General features: G+C 38.9%; 1 protein-coding gene across 1 annotated transcript; it reads right to left on the bottom strand.

The window, feature by feature from the left end:
- Positions 1–14,339: 14,339 nt before the first annotated feature.
- On the bottom strand, positions 14,340–15,983 carry LOC110678506. Its single transcript, XM_021851478.1, has 3 exons — positions 15,642–15,983; positions 15,316–15,585; positions 14,340–14,849 (listed from the first exon to the last, which is right to left on the bottom strand). Exons 1-3 carry the CDS (start codon positions 15,732–15,734, stop codon positions 14,658–14,660), a joined length of 555 nt encoding a protein of 184 aa, XP_021707170.1. The 5' UTR covers positions 15,735–15,983; the 3' UTR covers positions 14,340–14,657.
- Between the last annotated feature and the right edge of the window lie 2,841 nt (positions 15,984–18,824).

The raw sequence follows: 18,824 nt of genomic DNA on the forward strand, positions 1-18,824 counted from the left end.
GGACATTCTCTGCTGCCCCTAAAAATACCATTGGGTAGAAAAATGAATTGGGTCCTAAAATTTTTAATGAAATCTTGTTTTTATTTAATAACACGAAAAAGCATGTTACTGTAATTACTTTAGCAATTTTTCCCGCTCTAATAATGGCTATATCATGTTTAAACTTTAATTTAAAAATTTGGTCCATAAATGAACCTTGACACTTTTGATCATGTTTGACGTTCGCTTAGTCGACAAAAACACCACTGGGGTTTTAGTTCGACCACTGGGGTTGTTCCTATCTGACGTTTCGTAAGGGACACGGAAAACAAAATACACCCAAAATTTGAGTTTAAGCCAAAGGATTCGACAAAATCTAATAAAAATGTTTTTGGGCTTAAACCAACGGAAAACAATAGAAAATTGAGTAAACATGTGTTTTTGGCCTAATTTTAAGCGTTTGGCACTAAAATTGGGACAGGGCTTTAGGACCCAATTCTCTACCATTTGATCTCATTCAATTTCATACATAAGTGAAGTAAGCGGTGAAAATAAATATTTTGTTCCGAATGTTTTGAAACCATGAATGAGTTTGACATGGCTCTCGTCAACCATCATCATGACGACAGCAGCACACCTCAGCGGACGAATTGTCGTCTTGGGAGCGAATTTTTAATCTGAACGATGTGCAAATTAGCGGGGTACAAATTAAGGGGCCTATTTTGCAAATCGAGCAGATTCATGTGACTCGTCTATATTTATTGTCGATCAACGCAAGCATGCATATTTTAGATGTCACCCGTCGACTCCCATAGTAATCCAGTCACATAGAGTGACAACTGTCGAAAAACTCGAGTGACAGAGCTGAGTCGAGCGAATTTTTCGGTCGACAGTGGTTCCAGTCGAGTCATTTTGATCGACTTGACTTATAAAATAGACCCCTTAATCTGAACACTTTTTAGGCTTAGAGTCGTCTGCCAAACACGTAGGATTGATAAAGTAAGTTTGTTCACTTTTATGACTTGAGTCTGTTTGAATAAGGTTTCGAGAATTGGGTCCTAAAGCCCTGTCCCAATTTTAGTGTCAAACGCTTAAGTTTAGGCCAAAAACACATGTTTACTCAATTTTCTAATGTTTTCCGTTGGTTTAAGCCCAAAAACATTTTTATTAGATTTTGTCACATCCTTTGGCTTAAACTCAAATTTTGGGTGTATTTTGTTTTCCGTGTCCCTTACGAAATGTCAGATAGGAACAACCCCAGTGGTCGAACTAAAACCCCTGTGGTGTTTTTGTCGACTAAGCGAACGTCAAACATGATCAAAAGTGTCAAGGTTCATTTATGGACCAAATTTTTAAATTAAAGTTTAAACATGATAAAGCCATTATTTGAGCGGGAAAAATTGCTAAAGTAATTACAGTAACATGCTTTTTCGTGTTATTAAATAAAAACAAGATTTCATTACAAATTTTAGGACCCAATTGTTGGAATGATTTACATTCCCTAAATATTCAATACGAGCTATTGATAATCAATAGTTTTCTTTATTATGAAGGTAAATTTCTGATCTATGGGTGCCAAAATTATTACAATTGTTCAACGAGAATGTATTTTCAAAAGCATTCTAAATATGTCGCAATTTTGTTACATGTGATAATTTTCCTAATCAAAGTGTTCCCATAAAATATGGAACATAAACGACGCTGTTGGAAATGCCACTCTATTTTACAATCGTTGTGAAATGTTGAGCACTCACCCCGACGGCACTGCAGCAGCGTCCGCGAGTACAATCTCAAATTGTTGAGTCATAAATTATTCATGACGAATGAAATTTTGTATGAAGCTGTGAAATTGATTAAGGATTATAAGAAGTCGTAAATAAAATCGGACCGATGCACGAGTTCACTATTTGATGTTTGAGCGAAGCCGTGTTATTCATGTGACCATGGAAACGAGTGAATTCGGCACCGCTCAAACGTCAAATTAGTGAACTCGTGCATTGGTCCATAGTGAACTCATGCATAGGTCCATGGATCAATGCACGAGTTCATTATTTGACGTTTGAGCGGTGCCAAATTCACTGGTTACTATGGCCACATAAATAGCACGGCACCGCTCAAGCGTCAAATGGGCCGATGCACGAGTTCACTAATTTGACGTTTGAGCGGTGCCGAATTCATTGGTCGCCATGGCCACATAAATAACACGGCACCGCTCAAACGTCAAATAGTGAACTCGTGCATTGGTCCATAGTGAACTCATGCATAGGTCCATGGATCAATGCACGAGTTCATTATTTGACGTTTGAGCGGTGCCAAATTCACTGGTTACTATGGCCACATAAATAGCACGGCACCGCTCAAACGTCAAATAATGAACTCGTGCATTGATCCATGGACCTTTGCATGGGTTCACTAATTTGAAGTTTGAGCGGTGCCGAATTCACTCGTTACCATGGTCACGTAAATAACACAGCACTGCTCAAACGTCAACGAGTGAACGCGTGCATCGGTCCATGCACGAGTTCACTAATTTGACGTTTGAGCGGTGCCGAATTCACTCGTTGCCATGGTCACATAAATAACACGGCACCGCTCAAAAGTCAAATAGTGAACTCGTGCATTGGTCAATTGAGAGTCAAAGCCTACTATTTATAATTCAAGTTTAGCCTAGCACATCTCCCTTTTTATACGAATTATTAAACTATTTACATTACAAAATTTTTGTAATGAATTACATGCTTGACCTGATTCGCTACTCGCCACATAGTAACGCACTTGCGCTAGTGTCTATGCACGAAAAACCGCTAAAAAGGTATAGGCCTTTTCATGTGACAGATCCGTCTATGCATTTGTTTACATCGGTGGAGGACCGGTGCTAACACGGGCCTGTCATTTTCATAGAAGAACTGTCAAAGTGCTTCCCGATCAGCTGATTTGAGACGTCATGTGAATAGGCCTATTTAACGCGAAAAATATTTGTATGGCGAAATGCATCTAACGAATTATTTCTCAAAATTGGGAAGAAACTATTTTCAAAAAAATATTTGGTACCGGTTGTACGTAATGATAATGATTATCACGCCTACCAAATATTTTTTTCGAATTATGGTTTCATTAACAAGAAATTTGAAGTTACATGCCTTTCCCCAAACAAAATGAAACGAGGAAACTTCTGCTGATCAACTGTGGGCAAGAGCAAAACAGGTAATCCATTCTCAGGAACTTTCCGTCCTCTGCGTTAACGTTCGCCATCATCAATGAAACCATGGTTTGGCACTTCTTCATTCTCAAAAGGAAGTCCAGCAAAGTTGTCCTCATCTATCATCGATCATAGTTTTATCGCAACGCTATTCTGTCGTACCTCTAGTAATCATCATTGATTTTTTTAAGATGCGCAACGTTTCTTTCATACTTCGCTCCGGTATCTGTATCTTCAACGGTTGCTCTGATTCCTAGTCGTGCACTCGCAACGTAAACAGCTTTTTTTCGTTGCTCCGTGACTTCGCTTTTGACGTAGAATTACGTCTTTCTTCTCTATACAGGAGTGAAATTGGAATTTCAAAACCAAGAGCGTTACGTTGGCATGAAATATTTTAAACGTTTATAACTTTTCGCTGGCTCAACGAAACTTCTTGATTAGCAATCGAAAGACAAGACATCAAAGCTTCATGTCGTTTACTTACTAAATCCCACATACCTGTCCAAATAGTTTAATAACTGTTTTAAAAGAGAACGTTGCTTTCAAGCAAATCTATAAATAGGGGTGGCTAGAGAAAATTTGACGTCATTTGCTTTCCACTCTCCGATTGGCTCGCATCTCAGCCGGCGACAGATCGGCTTGCTCTGACCGGGCGTGATTCTCAGGCACAGACATCGATAGCGAAGGACCTCCCCGTTTGTCTTGCTTCGCTCAAATCAAACTGTCGAGCGAGCGAGAGAAGATGCCGTCCGAAGCTAGAGCCATCACCGCTGCCGCCAAGAAGAAGAAGAGGAAGCAGTCCACAGGTGAATTTGCGGTCGAACTGTGAACACGGTCGGGCGAGTCATTCTCGCTTTGTGGTTCACCGCTTGTTTGCGTTCACCCAGTCATCGTCATCGCCGCCGCAAATTTCATCGGCCAAGGAGCTGTTGACCCTCGCTTCAAGATTTCGACTCGTGATAAAATCAGCATTGGTGGTCAAGAAGCAATCCCGTTAGGAACAAATACCAGAAGCCCCCTGAGTTGCTGGTCCGAGGAGCTGCTAATCGAGCGTCGGACTAGTGAAATCGCTCAAGATTTCAAGAGTGAGCAACGTTTCCAGCCACGAAACATTTAGCTGGTTCGTCGTATAAGCAAATAACTTGCTCAAATTTAGCTAACAAAGCCATCGGCCCTTTTCAGGGCCATCAAATTAGTGGAAAAGAGTTAAAAGAGAAATAATTCCGATTTTATTTACGACTTCTTATAATCCTTAATCAATTTCACAGCTTCATACAAAATTTCATTCGTCATGAATAATTTATGACTCAACAATTTGAGATTGTACTCGCGGACGCTGCTGCAGTGCCGTCGGGGTGAGTGCTCAACATTTCACAACGATTGTAAAATAGAGTGGCATTTCCAACAGCGTCGTTTATGTTCCATATTTTATGGGAACACTTTGATTAGGAAAATTATCACATGTAACAAAATTGCGACATATTTAGAATGCTTTTGAAAATACATTCTCGTTGAACAATTGTAATAATTTTGGCACCCATAGATCAGAAATTTACCTTCATAATAAAGAAAACTATTGATTATCAATAGCTCGTATTGAATATTTAGGGAATGTAAATCATTCCAACAATTCTCGAAACCTTATTCAAACAGACTCAAGTCATAAAAGTGAACAAACTTACTTTATCAATCCTACGTGTTTGGCAGACGAATTTCTACACGTTCCGCTCTAAACCAACTCGATTTTTCACTTTAAGAACGTTCAATTTTTAAAATTTACAAAACGACGAAAGTAAGATTTTCAACTTTCGCAACCTAACCACTACTTTCGCCGCTCCGTTGTATGGAGAGACAAAGTGACTTAACCACGAATCAAAACAAAACACTACACTGTAAAAATTGTAATACTTTTTTAAATGTGTCCCCACACATAATTTCAACAAACGATTTCAAACATCGAAGTAATCAAATTCGAACATGACGATTATGTGTGAATCCACATGGCAAAAATTTATGTGGTTACACACATAACGCATATATGAGGAATGAACCATCGTGAATACCGGCGATCTCATCGAAGACAGACCAAGTCAACCATTTTGCTGTTGTCGACTTTGTGCAAACTTGATGAAAATCCAGGCGAAAATCAACGATGTGGCTTTGTTTGAATGCATATATTGTTCTTATAATTTAAATTATCTACGTAAACTAAGTGGTTGTTCAATTTCAGGTCGTGGAAGGTGCTTTTTCTCCAACATACATTTTGCAGGCGGAATCGATGGAACAAGACCAAATCCAAAAATGGAATACTTGGCAGCCTTTTGGAATGCTCTAGACGGCAGCAAGTTTCGATCCCGATTCTTCATTCCACATAAGGAAGCGGCCTCTACAATCAGTAAAGAGAGTTCATCATCATTGCTTTTCTATCCTAGATTTCAATAAACAATGCTGGACAAACATTTCAAAAGGGCACATCGACATTGGTAAACATTGGCTTTGCAAGACGCTGTTGAGCTCAATTCAACTCGATCACGCTCACCAATACCACTATCAGGAAGAGCTAACACCAATCTTTCTGATAGTGGTGTTAGTTTGCGTGGGTGGGCTAAGAAGGGCTCAACAGCAACGTTTCTAAAAAAAAAAGGCTCAAGACCTCTTGGGCCCTTTTCAAATGTTTGTCCAGAATGTTCAATGTAATGCTATACCGGATCAGTTTGACAAAGAACTTGAAGTCAATTTAAATAAATACATATTATATAATAATGATCAAGGGAACATCAATAAAAGGGTGGTTAATATCAGAAAAATTAAATCATGTGAATTCAGGCTTAAAAATAGCGATATATTATTTATTGCACGAATGCATAAAACTTATGGATCTGGGTAATAATTTGTATGTGCTCTGACACATAATTTCAATAATCATCAGAATGAACCCCAAGTATGTGTGTCACACATGTTCATTATCTTTGTACACAAATTGCAAAAATACATTTGTGTCACACATACCAACGATATGAGGATTTTACCAGTGTACTTGAGTCGGTTTTACACTGGTACAAAAACGTCGAAAGTAACTGAATGAAACGGCTTATCATTTTGTCATACAATTTTCGTGGGAAACGATAGAAATTACCTAGTATTTTAACGCGAGCTGATTGCATGCAAAATTTGAGCGATGTACACGGCGAAAAAATGTTAAAAAGGGGATTCATTTTAAAACAGTTTTAGAAGACAGGTTATGATTCTTCTTAATTAATTTTCTCAAAACCGTATGAAAGTTACTTACGCCGATTTGAAAAAGTAATCGAGAATTCATGTTCGACCAAATTCTCACGTATTAGCATTCTCCGCAATTTTCAAGTAATTCCAAGCCCAACACATTTTATATGCCAATAATAAACCCATTTCCCAGATTGGTCGATCAGAAAGCGAAGAGCACAAAAGGGAGGAGCATCATCTGCTATTCCAAGGTTATAAAACATGCTGCCTTCGTCGAATTCAGTTTCATTCCATTTCCGCTTTCGAGCTGGTAAGAGCTACTCCGAACTTTCTTAGCGAGAAGTACCTCGCTGCTAGAATCCTGCTGAGCTGTTTATCTAGAATCTGGTTTGTGAAATCGCTCAAGATTTCAAGATTGAGCCACGTTTCCAGATTTCAACTAAATCCCTGTGATCCGCTACCCTGTTGCTGTTGTGCACCCATGAAATATGCTGCTGGTTTGTCGAATAAACAGAGAACTTATTCACATCTTCTTCTTCTTCTTGGCATTAACGTCCTCACTGGGACAGAGCCTGCTTCTCAGTGAGCACTTTCACAGTTATTAACTGAGAGCTTTCTTTGCCAAAGTTTCCATTTTTTTACTCTATGCCCAGGGAAGTCAAGAATATTTCCATTACACCTGCCAGACACCTTCAGCATGGCTTTGCTTTGTAGTCGCCACTCGGCTAAGGAAAGCCCCAACTTATTCACATGCACTTGCAACTTTTTCGATTTTCCATACAAAATGACCAACTTTGGTAAATTAGATCTCAGTTATTTATGGACCGATTCGAATGAAACTTCCACAGAACATCCGATATTACTTGAATTTTAACATATATTTTTGAAGAATTTTTCCAATCACGAGTTTAGAAGTAATAACGGTTTGACTAAAGTGTAATTTTCGACGAAAAATTCAAAACTTTTTATCTCAAAATCTGATAGCCTTACACAAAAACTGTCTTCAGCAAACTTATTCATCTCGTCAAAATCTACAACTTTGCTGAAAATACCATGAAGCTGTTCCTTCAATATGTTTAGTTATGTCAATTATAAAAAATCGTCAAAAAATTCACTTTAGTCAAACCGTTACTGCTTTTCAACGTGTGATTGGAAAAATCACTCAAAAATATATGTTAAAATTAAAGTAATGTCTGATATTTTGGGAAAATTTCATTCAAATCGGTCCATAAATAACTGAGATATAGTTTATCAAAGTTGGTCATTTTGCATGAAAAATCAAAAAAGTTGCAGTTTTTTTTTCTCAGCGACGAATCACACCATCAACGAAAATAGCGCGAAAGCAATAACCAATCGCGTGCAAGTAGCGAACGGAGCGAAGAAACAACCAAGCGAGAACCCCACCACTCGCCATCGGTGAACGGAGCTGGAGCAAATAAAACCAGTGGTTGTTCTGCTCCCAGCGGAGCAGCAAGGAAGAGCGCGTGAAAGCCACAATAGTGTGCGAGTAGCGAAAGGAACGAGAGAGCAACGAAACGGAAGCCTGTTCCTAGTCAGTACCAAAGGAACAACCTGTTGGAAAGTAACGCCAGCGAAATATACACCATCTGCCTCTCCTTACCATTCATATTCTTGTACTTGATGAATTCAATGAAATGGTTTGGTTTGGCGATGGAGCAAAGAGTTATTTAGGATGATTTTACTTAACAAAGAGTTGTTGATAAATATTCCAATCAATAAGAGTTGTTTTGAAAAAGTTCACTTTTAGCAGAATTTTCCTCGGAAAATTTCTGCTTCACCAAAGAGTTGTTAATGAAATTCCTGCAGCAAAGGGTCGAGTTTCTCCCCACGAATATTTCCGGCCAGGACCAGTCATGGAGGACAATCCATCCCGAGCACCACGGCCCCCGCGGTCACTACCGGCGACAATCGGACATTTCGACAAAATCTGTAGAGTTCTTGTTCAGATATACACTTTCGTTGGTGATTCTCCGTTTTATCATGACAATCAACTGATAACATCCCGTAGTGCTATTCATCTGTGACAGCATCCAAGCTCAATCGGCCCTTTCCAGGGCCAACATACGTTCATAAGAGGGTTTATTGGATGATATTGACTGATTTATCTAAAATGATCTAAATCTCGCGGTGTTGTACAAAACTTGATTTGATTCACATAATTTACCCCACATAATCACATGAAATTTGAGAATTTACCCGTGTACGCTGCTGCAGCGCCGTCAGACCGTAATAACATCATAGTGCTTAGCATTGTATGGTATTTCCAATATCGTCGTTAATTTATCATAATGGAGGAACACTTTCAAAATTCTCGAGTACGGAAATTGGAAAATGTATTAAAATTGCGACAGATTTTAAATACTGTTTCTTGACCAATTGTAATGAGCAACTATTGATCTGAATTGATTTTTCTACATGTTGTCTATTGCGTTAATCTGGGAAATAGGCTATATGAAATTGATGTCTTGGCAAGGGATGTACAAGATGAGCATTATGCTGTTATTGCAACCCGACGGCACAGCAGCAGCGTTCTCGGAACATCCACAAATTGTCGTATTGTCGATTATTCGTGATAAATCAGATATTGTATGATGCTACGAGATGAATTAAGAGATTATAGCAAGTATGTGGTAAGCACATTAGGAAATATTACTAGCTATACTGTGTTTATCACGAGAAGTTCTTACTAGCTCGAAAGTGTAAATGAAATGAACCGAACCCTGTTGTTGTTACAGAGGGATTTTAATCCGAAGGTCATTCGTCCCTTAAATGAACCGAATCTGTCGAAGATAGTATGTTTTACATAATTTGAATTGCAGACGATGCTCCTCCCTTTCGTATTCTTCGCCTTCTTCTGATTGACCACATCTAGGATAAGGTACATGAAGTTGATGTCTTGGTTAGGGATTTATATATCTTGGAAAATTCACATGCGCGTTCGTATGGACAGTAAAAATATCAATATTATTTCAATAGCTTACAATAAATTAAAATCACGCATGTTTTGCTTTCGTGCAAATTTTAAATATATCTGATCAATGTTCAATGTGCTCTGATTTATATACTATGACATTTGCAATAGACTAACATGTAGAAAAATTTCAGATCAAAAGTTGCTCATTACAATTGGTCAAGAAACAGTTTATTGAACAGTATTTAAAATCTGTCGCAATTTTAATACACTTTCCAATTTCCGTACTCGATAATTTAGGAAGTGTTCCTCCATTATGATAAATCAACGACGCTGTTGGAAATACCATACAATGCTAAGCACTATGATGTTATTACGGTGTAACGGCGCTGCAGCAGCGTACACGAGTAAATTCTCAAATTCATATAATTATGTGGGGTAAATTATGTGAACCAAATCAAGTTTTGTAGTATACCGCGATATTTAGATCATTATAGATAAATCAGTAAATATCATCCAATAAACCCTTTTATGAACGTATGTTGGCCCTGGAAAGGGCCGATTGAGCTTGGATGCTGTCACAGATGAATAGCACTACGGGATGTTATCAGTTGATTGCCATGATAAAACGGAGAATCACTAACGAAAGTGTATATCTGAACAAGTACTCTGCTTATACGGTAAACCAGCTGAATATTTCATGGGTGCACAACAGCAACATGGTAGCGGATCACAGGGATTTAGTTGAAATCTGGAATCGTAGCTCAATCTTGAAATCTTGAGCTATTTCACAAGCCAGACGCTATATAAGCAGCTCCTCGGATCAGCCACTCAGGAGGCTCTGGTATTGGTGCCTAGCGGGCTTGGTTCTTGACTGCACTACCGATGCTGAGTTTACCACGAGTCGAAATCTAGAAGCGCGGATCGGTCAACCTAGAAATCTTGAGCGATTTCACAAACCAGATGCTGGATTGGCAGCTTGAAGATTAACAGCTCAGCAGATTTCTAGCAGCGAGGTACTTCTTGCTGAGCAAGTTCGGAGGAGCTCTTACCAGCTCGAAAGCGGAATTGGAATGAAACTGAATCCGACGAAGGTAGCATGTTTTATAACCTTAGAATAGCAGATGATGCTCCTCCCTTTTGTGCTCTTCGCTTTCTGATCGACCAATCTGGGAAATGGGTACGTGGCAATAATGTGTTGTGCTTAGAATTACTTGAAAATTGCGGAGAATGCTAATGCGTGAGAAATTGGTCGAACATGAATTGCAGGAAGGGTTGACATTAACTAAATATTCAATACGAGCTATTGATAATCAATAGTTTTCTTTATTATGAAGGTAAATTTCTGATCCATGAGTGCCAAAATTATTACAATTGCTCAATGAGAATGTCTTTTCAAAAGCATTCTTAATATGTCGCAATTTTGTTACATGTGATAATTTTGCTAATCAAAGTGTTCCCATAAAATATGAAACATCAAAGACGCTGTTGGAAATGCCACTCTATTTTACAATCGTTGTGAAATGTTGAGCACTCACCCCGACGGCACTGCAGCAGCGTCCGCGATTACAGTCTCAAATTGTTGAGTCATAAATTATTCATGACAAATGAAATTTTGTATGAAGCTGTGAAATTGATTTAGGATTATAAGAAGTCATACACACCAAAATTTTATTGCTGTAAACCAGCAAATTTTTGCTGATTTTTTTGTGCTGTAAATTCAGCAATCGATCCAGCAAAATGAAATTTGCTGGATCTTTCAGCAAAGCGAATTCGCGTAAAAATGACAGCTGTTTTACTGATCATCCAGCAAAGTACATTTTCACTTGCTGAATAATCAGCACTTGGTTATTTGTTGCTTTAATGGGATTTTTACTGCTTTTTAGCAATTTTGAGTCGCCAGGATCTGGTTGATGTATAGTTTCAGTAAAGTTCACTATGAAAATTATAAAAATGCAACTTTGTTACATGCCAAACACATTTATTTCTACAAATAAAAATTAAACAATTTTTTCCTGCTTTTGCAAGGGAAAGGAAGAGGCTGATTTTCCGTTCCGGTTTTGTTATCATTCTAGAAAAGAAATAAACACTTGCGTTAATTTGCAATATTTAGTTCTCTACTAAATATAGTACTTACTCAGATATTGTGAGAGGACTAATAGATTAAACGTTTTCCATAAACCAACAAACTGCAGATTGGCAAATGGAACCAGTAGAAGACAACAAAATCTCGGTTGTTTTTGTGGTTGCTATCGACTGTGACAAGTACAACTTTTGCTGGAGTTCAGTAATTATGTTTACTGATTTACGGCAAAATTTCAAATCGATTGCTGGTTATCAATCATTTGTCATATAAGTTACTGAAATTCAGTAAATCTGATGGTGTTGACAAGTATCCAGCAAGTCAGATTGCTGAATTCCAGTAAACAATTTCAAAAGTGCTGTACATCAGCAAAAGGATGTATTGCTGAATCGGTTTCAGTAAACGAAATTGCTGGAAGATAAATCGAAAATTTGGTGTGTATATGAAGTCAGAAATATTTCTCTTTTAACTCTTTACCACTAATTTGATGGCCCTGAAAAGGGCCGATGGCTTTGTTAGCTTTGATGCTCTTACAGATAAATAACACTGCGGGATGTTATCAGTTGATTGCCATGGTCAAACGGGGAATCCTCAACTCAAATGAATACATTTGAGCAAGTTATTTGCTTATACGACGAACCGAAAGTTTCGTGGCGTGGATGGCGTACAACAGTAACAGGTATTGGATCACCGGGTTTAAGTCGAAATCTGATGATGGCGGCGGTGACGATGGCTGGGTGAACGCAAACAAGCGGTGAACCACAAAGCGAGAATGACTCGCCCGACCGTGTTCACAGTTCGACCGCAAATTCTCCTGTGGGCTGCTTTCTCTTCATCTTCTTCTTCTTCTTCTTGGCGGCGGCAGCGGTGATGACTTTGGCTTTGGACGGCATCTTCTCTCGCTCGCTCGACAGTTTGATTTGAGCGAAGCAAGACAAACGGGGAGGTCCTTCGCTATCGATGTCTGTGCCTGAGAAGCACGCCCGGTCAGAGCAAGCCGATCTGTTGCCTACTGAGATGCGATCCAAGCGGAGTGTGAAAAGCAAATGACGTCAACTTTTCTCTAGCACCCCTTTTTATAAATTTGCTTGAAATCAACGTTCTCTTTTAAAACTGTTATTAAACTATTTGGACAGGTATGTGGGATTTAGTAAGTAAACGACATGACCCTTTGATGTCTTGTCTTTCGATTGAGGTGCCAATCAAGGAATTTCGTTAAGCCAGCAAACAGTTATCCAGCTTTTTACGCTTCGCCGCTATAAAATATGAATCATCCCCAGTTGACGGATCTTGGCAACATTATAGCTATCATTATAGCATCAATCATAGTATGTCAATGAAAAAACTTGTAACCAAGGAACGTTAGTTTGTTGTTATCAACAATTTTAGTTTTCAAATCGATTACAAAATGCCTATAAAATGCTGTATTAATGGCTGTGGTGCAAAGCAGGGCAAGGATAAAGTGAGTTTTCATCGTTTTCCGGCTATACAAACTGCTCGTGATGCTATTCGGAGAGAATTGTGGGTTGAGGCTGCTGGAATGTGCGGAAACAATGTCACAAGACCATATATCTGTGAACACCATTTTGAAACTATTATTCCACACATCGATGATGCCAATTATGTTATTGAGACTATTACATTGCAAGTGAGAATTTAGTTATTGTGTGAGGTTATTGTTAGTTCTCTAGAAAATAAACTATTCGAAAAATTGTTTTTAATGTTTTGATTTGTAGCTGTTTGAGAGTAAGCCCACCCAGTCTGGCTGCTCCACTGGTAATTTATTCGAACCTCTCTTCAGAAAATTTCTCCCCTCCCATAAGGTAAAACATGTCGCAATCCAAACATGGCTATCGCAAAGGCCGGCTTATGCCCCTATTCACTAAGCTAGGAAGCAGACTGCCAATGTTCGCATAGTCAACGTAAGCGCCAATATGACCAATCCAATCCAACTCTACTTATGACTGAACAATAAATTCGATGTTAGGAAGGCAACAGTAGTTGTATATATTAAAAAAAAACTCTTTTCAAATCATTAATTCTATTGTAAATGGTCGGTGTTCAGACAGACCGGACTAGGTCATATTTTGGTTCAGGCTGTCTGAACACCGACCAAATAATCTATAGATAGCAATTTAATAGGCATGTCAAACGAATCTTTATTAAACAATGGACAGATGCACGAGTTCACTAATCTGACGTTTGAGCGGTGCCAAATTCACTCGTTTCCATGGTCACATAAATAACATGGCACCGCTAAAACGTCAGATAATGAACTCGTGCATAGGTCCATAATTGAAGGACACAAATTGAATAACGCGCTACAAACAACAACAATCATATTCAAAACAGCTTCTCCGTTATGACTATGGTTCAAAACAGTTATTGGTAATCGATGGGATAATATTTCGTATTTTTGTCTCAGACTTCCAATTGACCTTTCAACCTCATTTCTCACTGATGCCAATGCTCTAGTACGTTCTATTGCAACCGAACTCATTTGATGCCGCTTACTTGATGAATCTGGTACTTTGAGTACAGCACCCCGGTCATTTATGGCTTTCTTCACGGTGAACCCACGGTCAGCAAGAACAAGGTCTCGTGGACTAAGTTTGTCTAAAAATCCACAGTTTTCGGTGATATACTTATCTGATGAACGACCAGAGTATGGTTTCGAAATGAACGATATTGTTCCGAAAGGTGTTATGTCAATCATTTCTTTAACAGTGTAGTGGTGCTTGTAATTACTGTACATTTTGATTATGGCATCTTTCATTCCAGGTTTTTTGGTAAAAATTTCAAAGCAATCCACTATAACTGATATATTGCTTGAAAATATTTCTTTGTACTTCTGTGGACAATTACTTTTCAAGATGTCAGGTGATGGCCATTTAACCAATCCTTTGAGCTTTTTATACAATGAGTAAAGTGTCGAATAGAAGTTTTTTATTACTGTTGCCGGACATACATCAAAAACATATGTCAAGGTATTGAAACTCAAACCAAGCCTCAAATACATCAGAACCATAATGAAAGATTGTTGCTTGTTGAGCGATGTGGAAAATGTGTTCATTCCTGTAAAATGAAATACTTAAAACTTCGTAGCACTATAACAATACAAAGCAAACCTTCTTCGACAAAATTAAAAATAAGCACGAGAGCAGCATATATTGGTAACCCTGTGAAATGCTTCACTTTCGAATCATTGTCCTTAAAGCAGTCTAGATCGTATTTGAAAAGCTTCAAAAGTTTTTTTGATCTTCAATTGTTTTTACTGAATCTTCAATTTGGCGATTCTTTTGATCTAATTCAGTTTCATATTTCAGAATAAGCGCGTCACGATCCGTACTGGTCGCGTCAGTTAAAATGTTCTCCAGCCAATCTTCATTCAAATGCATCTCATATTCGTCATTTGCACAGTAGTTCAAATTATCCTAAAAGTTGTAATTTTGGTTATTATTTCAATGTTCCATGATAAGTATATTAAAAAGATCCCTATAACAAGAAGACTGAGAGCTCTTTCATTTTCCCATATCCGTCGATCGTCACTGATGCCAGCGCCACTGTTTTGCTAAAGTGATAATTTTTCAGTCGGACAATTGGGGTCATTCCACGAGTGGCGTGATGTGAGAATTGTCGGTCTCGTGTAGCGAGGTGACCATCCTCGACTCGAGTGAAGTGACTATCCATTTGGTCTCGTATAGCAGACCGACAATTCTCACCTCATACCACTGGTAGAATAGAACTCCTGATTTTTGGCAGAGCTCCCAGTCTTCTTGTTATAGTGATCTTCATTGTTGATGTAGATACTAAAATGATTGAAAGTTGTAGTATTTCAGGTCTGAGTATGACTCCCTGTCGAGAAGCAAAAGAGACAAGTACAAAACTATGCTCACATACCGTACTCATATTTCTATCCTCTGTGTCCAAAATGTCCTGAACTTCCTCATCTTCCAGTATTATGTCCATGGGTAAATCTTCTCTTATATCTTCAGTACTCGTATCGTCATTTGATTCTGTAACGTTACACCCAAACTTCATTTCCTTTAGTGAACCTGTATCATCACAACTTTCATCATGAAGGTGAGAATAAATGCCTAAGCGAAGAGTTGGAATCCAGTTTCCGGCACTTGTATCGTTAGAAGCTGCGGGTTTATCTACGATTGTAGACTATTCATTAAAGGTCATTATTAGGTTTTTGACATCAAGTTATTGAGAAAACCTACCGGTTTCAAAATGGTGTCCACAGATATATTGTCTTGTGACATTTTTTCCGCACATTCCAGCAGCCTCAACCCACAATTCTCTCCGAATAGCATCACGAGCAGTTTGTATAGCCGGAAAACGATGAAAACTCACTTTATCCTTGCCCTGCTTTGCACCACAGCCATTGATACAGCATTTTATAGGCATTTTGTAATCGATTTGAAAACTAAAATTGTTGATAACAACAAACTAACGTTCCTTGGTTACAAGTTTTTTCATTGGCATACTATGATTGATGCTATAATGATAGCTATAATGTTGCCAAGATCCGTCAACTGGGGGTGATTCATATTTTATAGCGGCGTAGCGTAAAAAGCTGGATAAGAGCTCAAAATATTTCATGCCAACGTAGACTCTTGGTTTTGAAATTCCAATTTCACTCCTGTATAGAGAATTATTTTTTTACTTTCAAACTGTGCGGCATAATCAAATGCAAATGCATTCATCTTCCGATGGTTAGTGCCTGTGCCCCGAGGTCGTGTTGTTAGAGATTCTATAGGTTGGGAACCTCTGTTGTTCCCAACCGGGCTTTTGTCCTGGGCCTCAGGGTCGTTTTGCGGGCTCCAAGAGAAAATTGGGAAATGGGCGGAACGACTTCCCTTATAAAAGATTACTTGGCGTAGTCCTACGTCGGAAAACACCGTGGTCAAAGTGGACCGAACAGCGAAGAGTGAGAAATAAGGGCTTAGCGATTCAATAATGAAAAAAAGGTAGCTAGAATTACATTTTAGACGTTCGTTTTATAATTTCATTATTTTAAATTCCACAAAAAGTGATAGGAAGGGATTTTGATTGGATTACACACCTTTTACTGTTGATTGGTGGCTGAAGTCGGCGCTGGACAGCGCAGGGATCGGGCTCCTCCTTCCATCCAGTCTATCCTTGAGACGAAGACGAACATCATCCGGTCAATCGTGGTACTTCCTCAAAACTGGGCACCCCTTGGAATGGCGAAGAGGGATCTGCTGGCACGCTGGCTTCGTTCGGAGAACTCCGATGGGAGGGATCTTGCTGTGCAGGGGCAACTTGGACGTCACACACCCTGATGGCTTCCGTCGCTCACACCGATGGGACCCACGGACCACTAATGGCCCACTGGAGACTTGTCGCACTTCACTTCCCCGGCTGGTTACGGCGAAACCAGTGCTTCTTCGTGGCCTTCACTTTCCCCGGCTGGCAATGGCGGAACCGGTGCTTCTTCGTGGCCTTCACTTTTTCCGGCGAGTAACGGTGGAACCGGTGCTTTATCGCGGCAAACACCACCGACGGAGTCACGGCAACTTTCCACGCGGCACAACTGGCACTACAATGGCCGATTTAGGCCCGACTTTTGGTCACTATGGGGAGAAATCAGAGCGGTTAAAAACGCGCACCACTTTCGGTGATGAAAACTGTTCACCTTCTAGAGGCAGATCCATCGGTGACAAACAGTTTTATCTCGAAGCCGTCTTCGTTATCGTCATCGTAGTCGTGTCCCGAGCGTCCACCAACACAATGACGCGGACGGTTTTGCTGAACTGTGGCTGTGTGGCTGGATGTGACAGCCGTTACGGGAGGTGGGGAATAGGGATGTTCAAGGGAAATGATTATTGGAAAATCGGTGTTGTTTTTATTAATTCAAATTCTTGTTTTCTTTTAAGTTCTCAAATTCACTTTCCCACTTATTCTTGCTACCTTAATAATAATAGTAGAAATGATAATAATAATAATAATAAAAAAATAATAATACCAATAATAATAATAGCAATGATAATAATCAAAAGAAAACTATTTACAAGGAATATTTACAATAAAAAAACAAATGTAACCTTTTTGGGAGGTTACATTCATCCTCCACTTCGGAATAAAAAAAAAACTTGTAGTTTTTTTTTTATAAGAGAAGTATGGAATGGGAATTTAGGATAATGGATTGTAGTGGCCCTCCTCTCATTGAATGTAATTTGATTTTGCGAAATGATTTTTCCGTACAGAGGAGCTCTTTTCCGCGAAATCACTTTACATTCAATGATAGAGACTGTCCACTGGAGAGGAAATCAGTCAGGGAAAAAGGTCAGTGTGGCCCTCCTCTTGTTAAGTGTTAGATTGATTTTGTGCAATGATTTGTCCATGGAGAGGAACTCTTTTCACAACACTAACTTCCAAATCACGTAACACTTAATAATAGAGACTGTCCACTAGAGGGAGAAGGTCTAGTTAGGAGTTCTTATTTTGGCAGCTCTCTTTTAGCTGAAGGTTATTTTGATTTAGTGGCATGATTTTTCCGTGCAGAGAGGAGCTTTTTTCCACCAAATCACCTAACTTTCAGCCATAGAGTCTGGCTGCCAAACAACGAATCTTATTTCCTCTTAGGGTAATTAGTTCGCAGTAAACTTTTTTCTCTTGTTGGTGACTTCCAATCTGGAAAAGTGATTGTTTCCTCGGTGGGAGCTCTTCTTTTCGAGATTAGTAGTTACTGTTTAAGATCAAAGGAATTACCGGGAGAGGCGAACTTCCACGATCCACGATCGAATTAGAGAAGCAGGAGTCCTACTTCCCGAATTCGTGATAGATTCACTGAAAGCTAGTTCTCCTACAGTGGCTCTCTCCTCTGCAATTTAAGTGATAATTTGAAGCAATGATTGATCACGAAAGGAGGCTCTTTTCCTTCAAATTACATAAAATTGCAGAGCGAGCCTGACCACTGTACTCTCTAATTACCATAAGCTGAAATAAGAGGACAATGATTGAGTTGTATCGAAACAATAAGTGAATCTGGAAAATACAGCCTTCCAGAATATGTACAGGTTCGTCAGAATAAAAGCGTTCTTATCCATCCTCTCATCATCAAATCTTTATAAATTAAACTTTTATTTTGAACTAACTCAATTATAACCTATTTAAAAACTAATCTACTATTAGGAGAGAAAATAAACTTTTCGGAAATCTCTTCCTTATAATCACCACCGAGATTTTCCCGGGATTAAAAGTACGCATGCATTCACATATTCATTCCCCCCGCCTTTCATACAAACTCATTCGTACATTCATCTCATTCATACGGTTGTCTGGGATAAAACTTTATTTCCCAAGGCAACATACAATTCATTCACACGCTATTTATGCTAAACTAAGATTCTAGGGTACCCTATTCTAAATAATTTTGA

This window comes from Aedes aegypti, chromosome 1, assembly GCF_002204515.2.
Source record: "Aedes aegypti strain LVP_AGWG chromosome 1, AaegL5.0 Primary Assembly, whole genome shotgun sequence".
In the NCBI taxonomy this organism is placed as follows: Eukaryota; Metazoa; Arthropoda; class Insecta; order Diptera; family Culicidae; genus Aedes; species Aedes aegypti.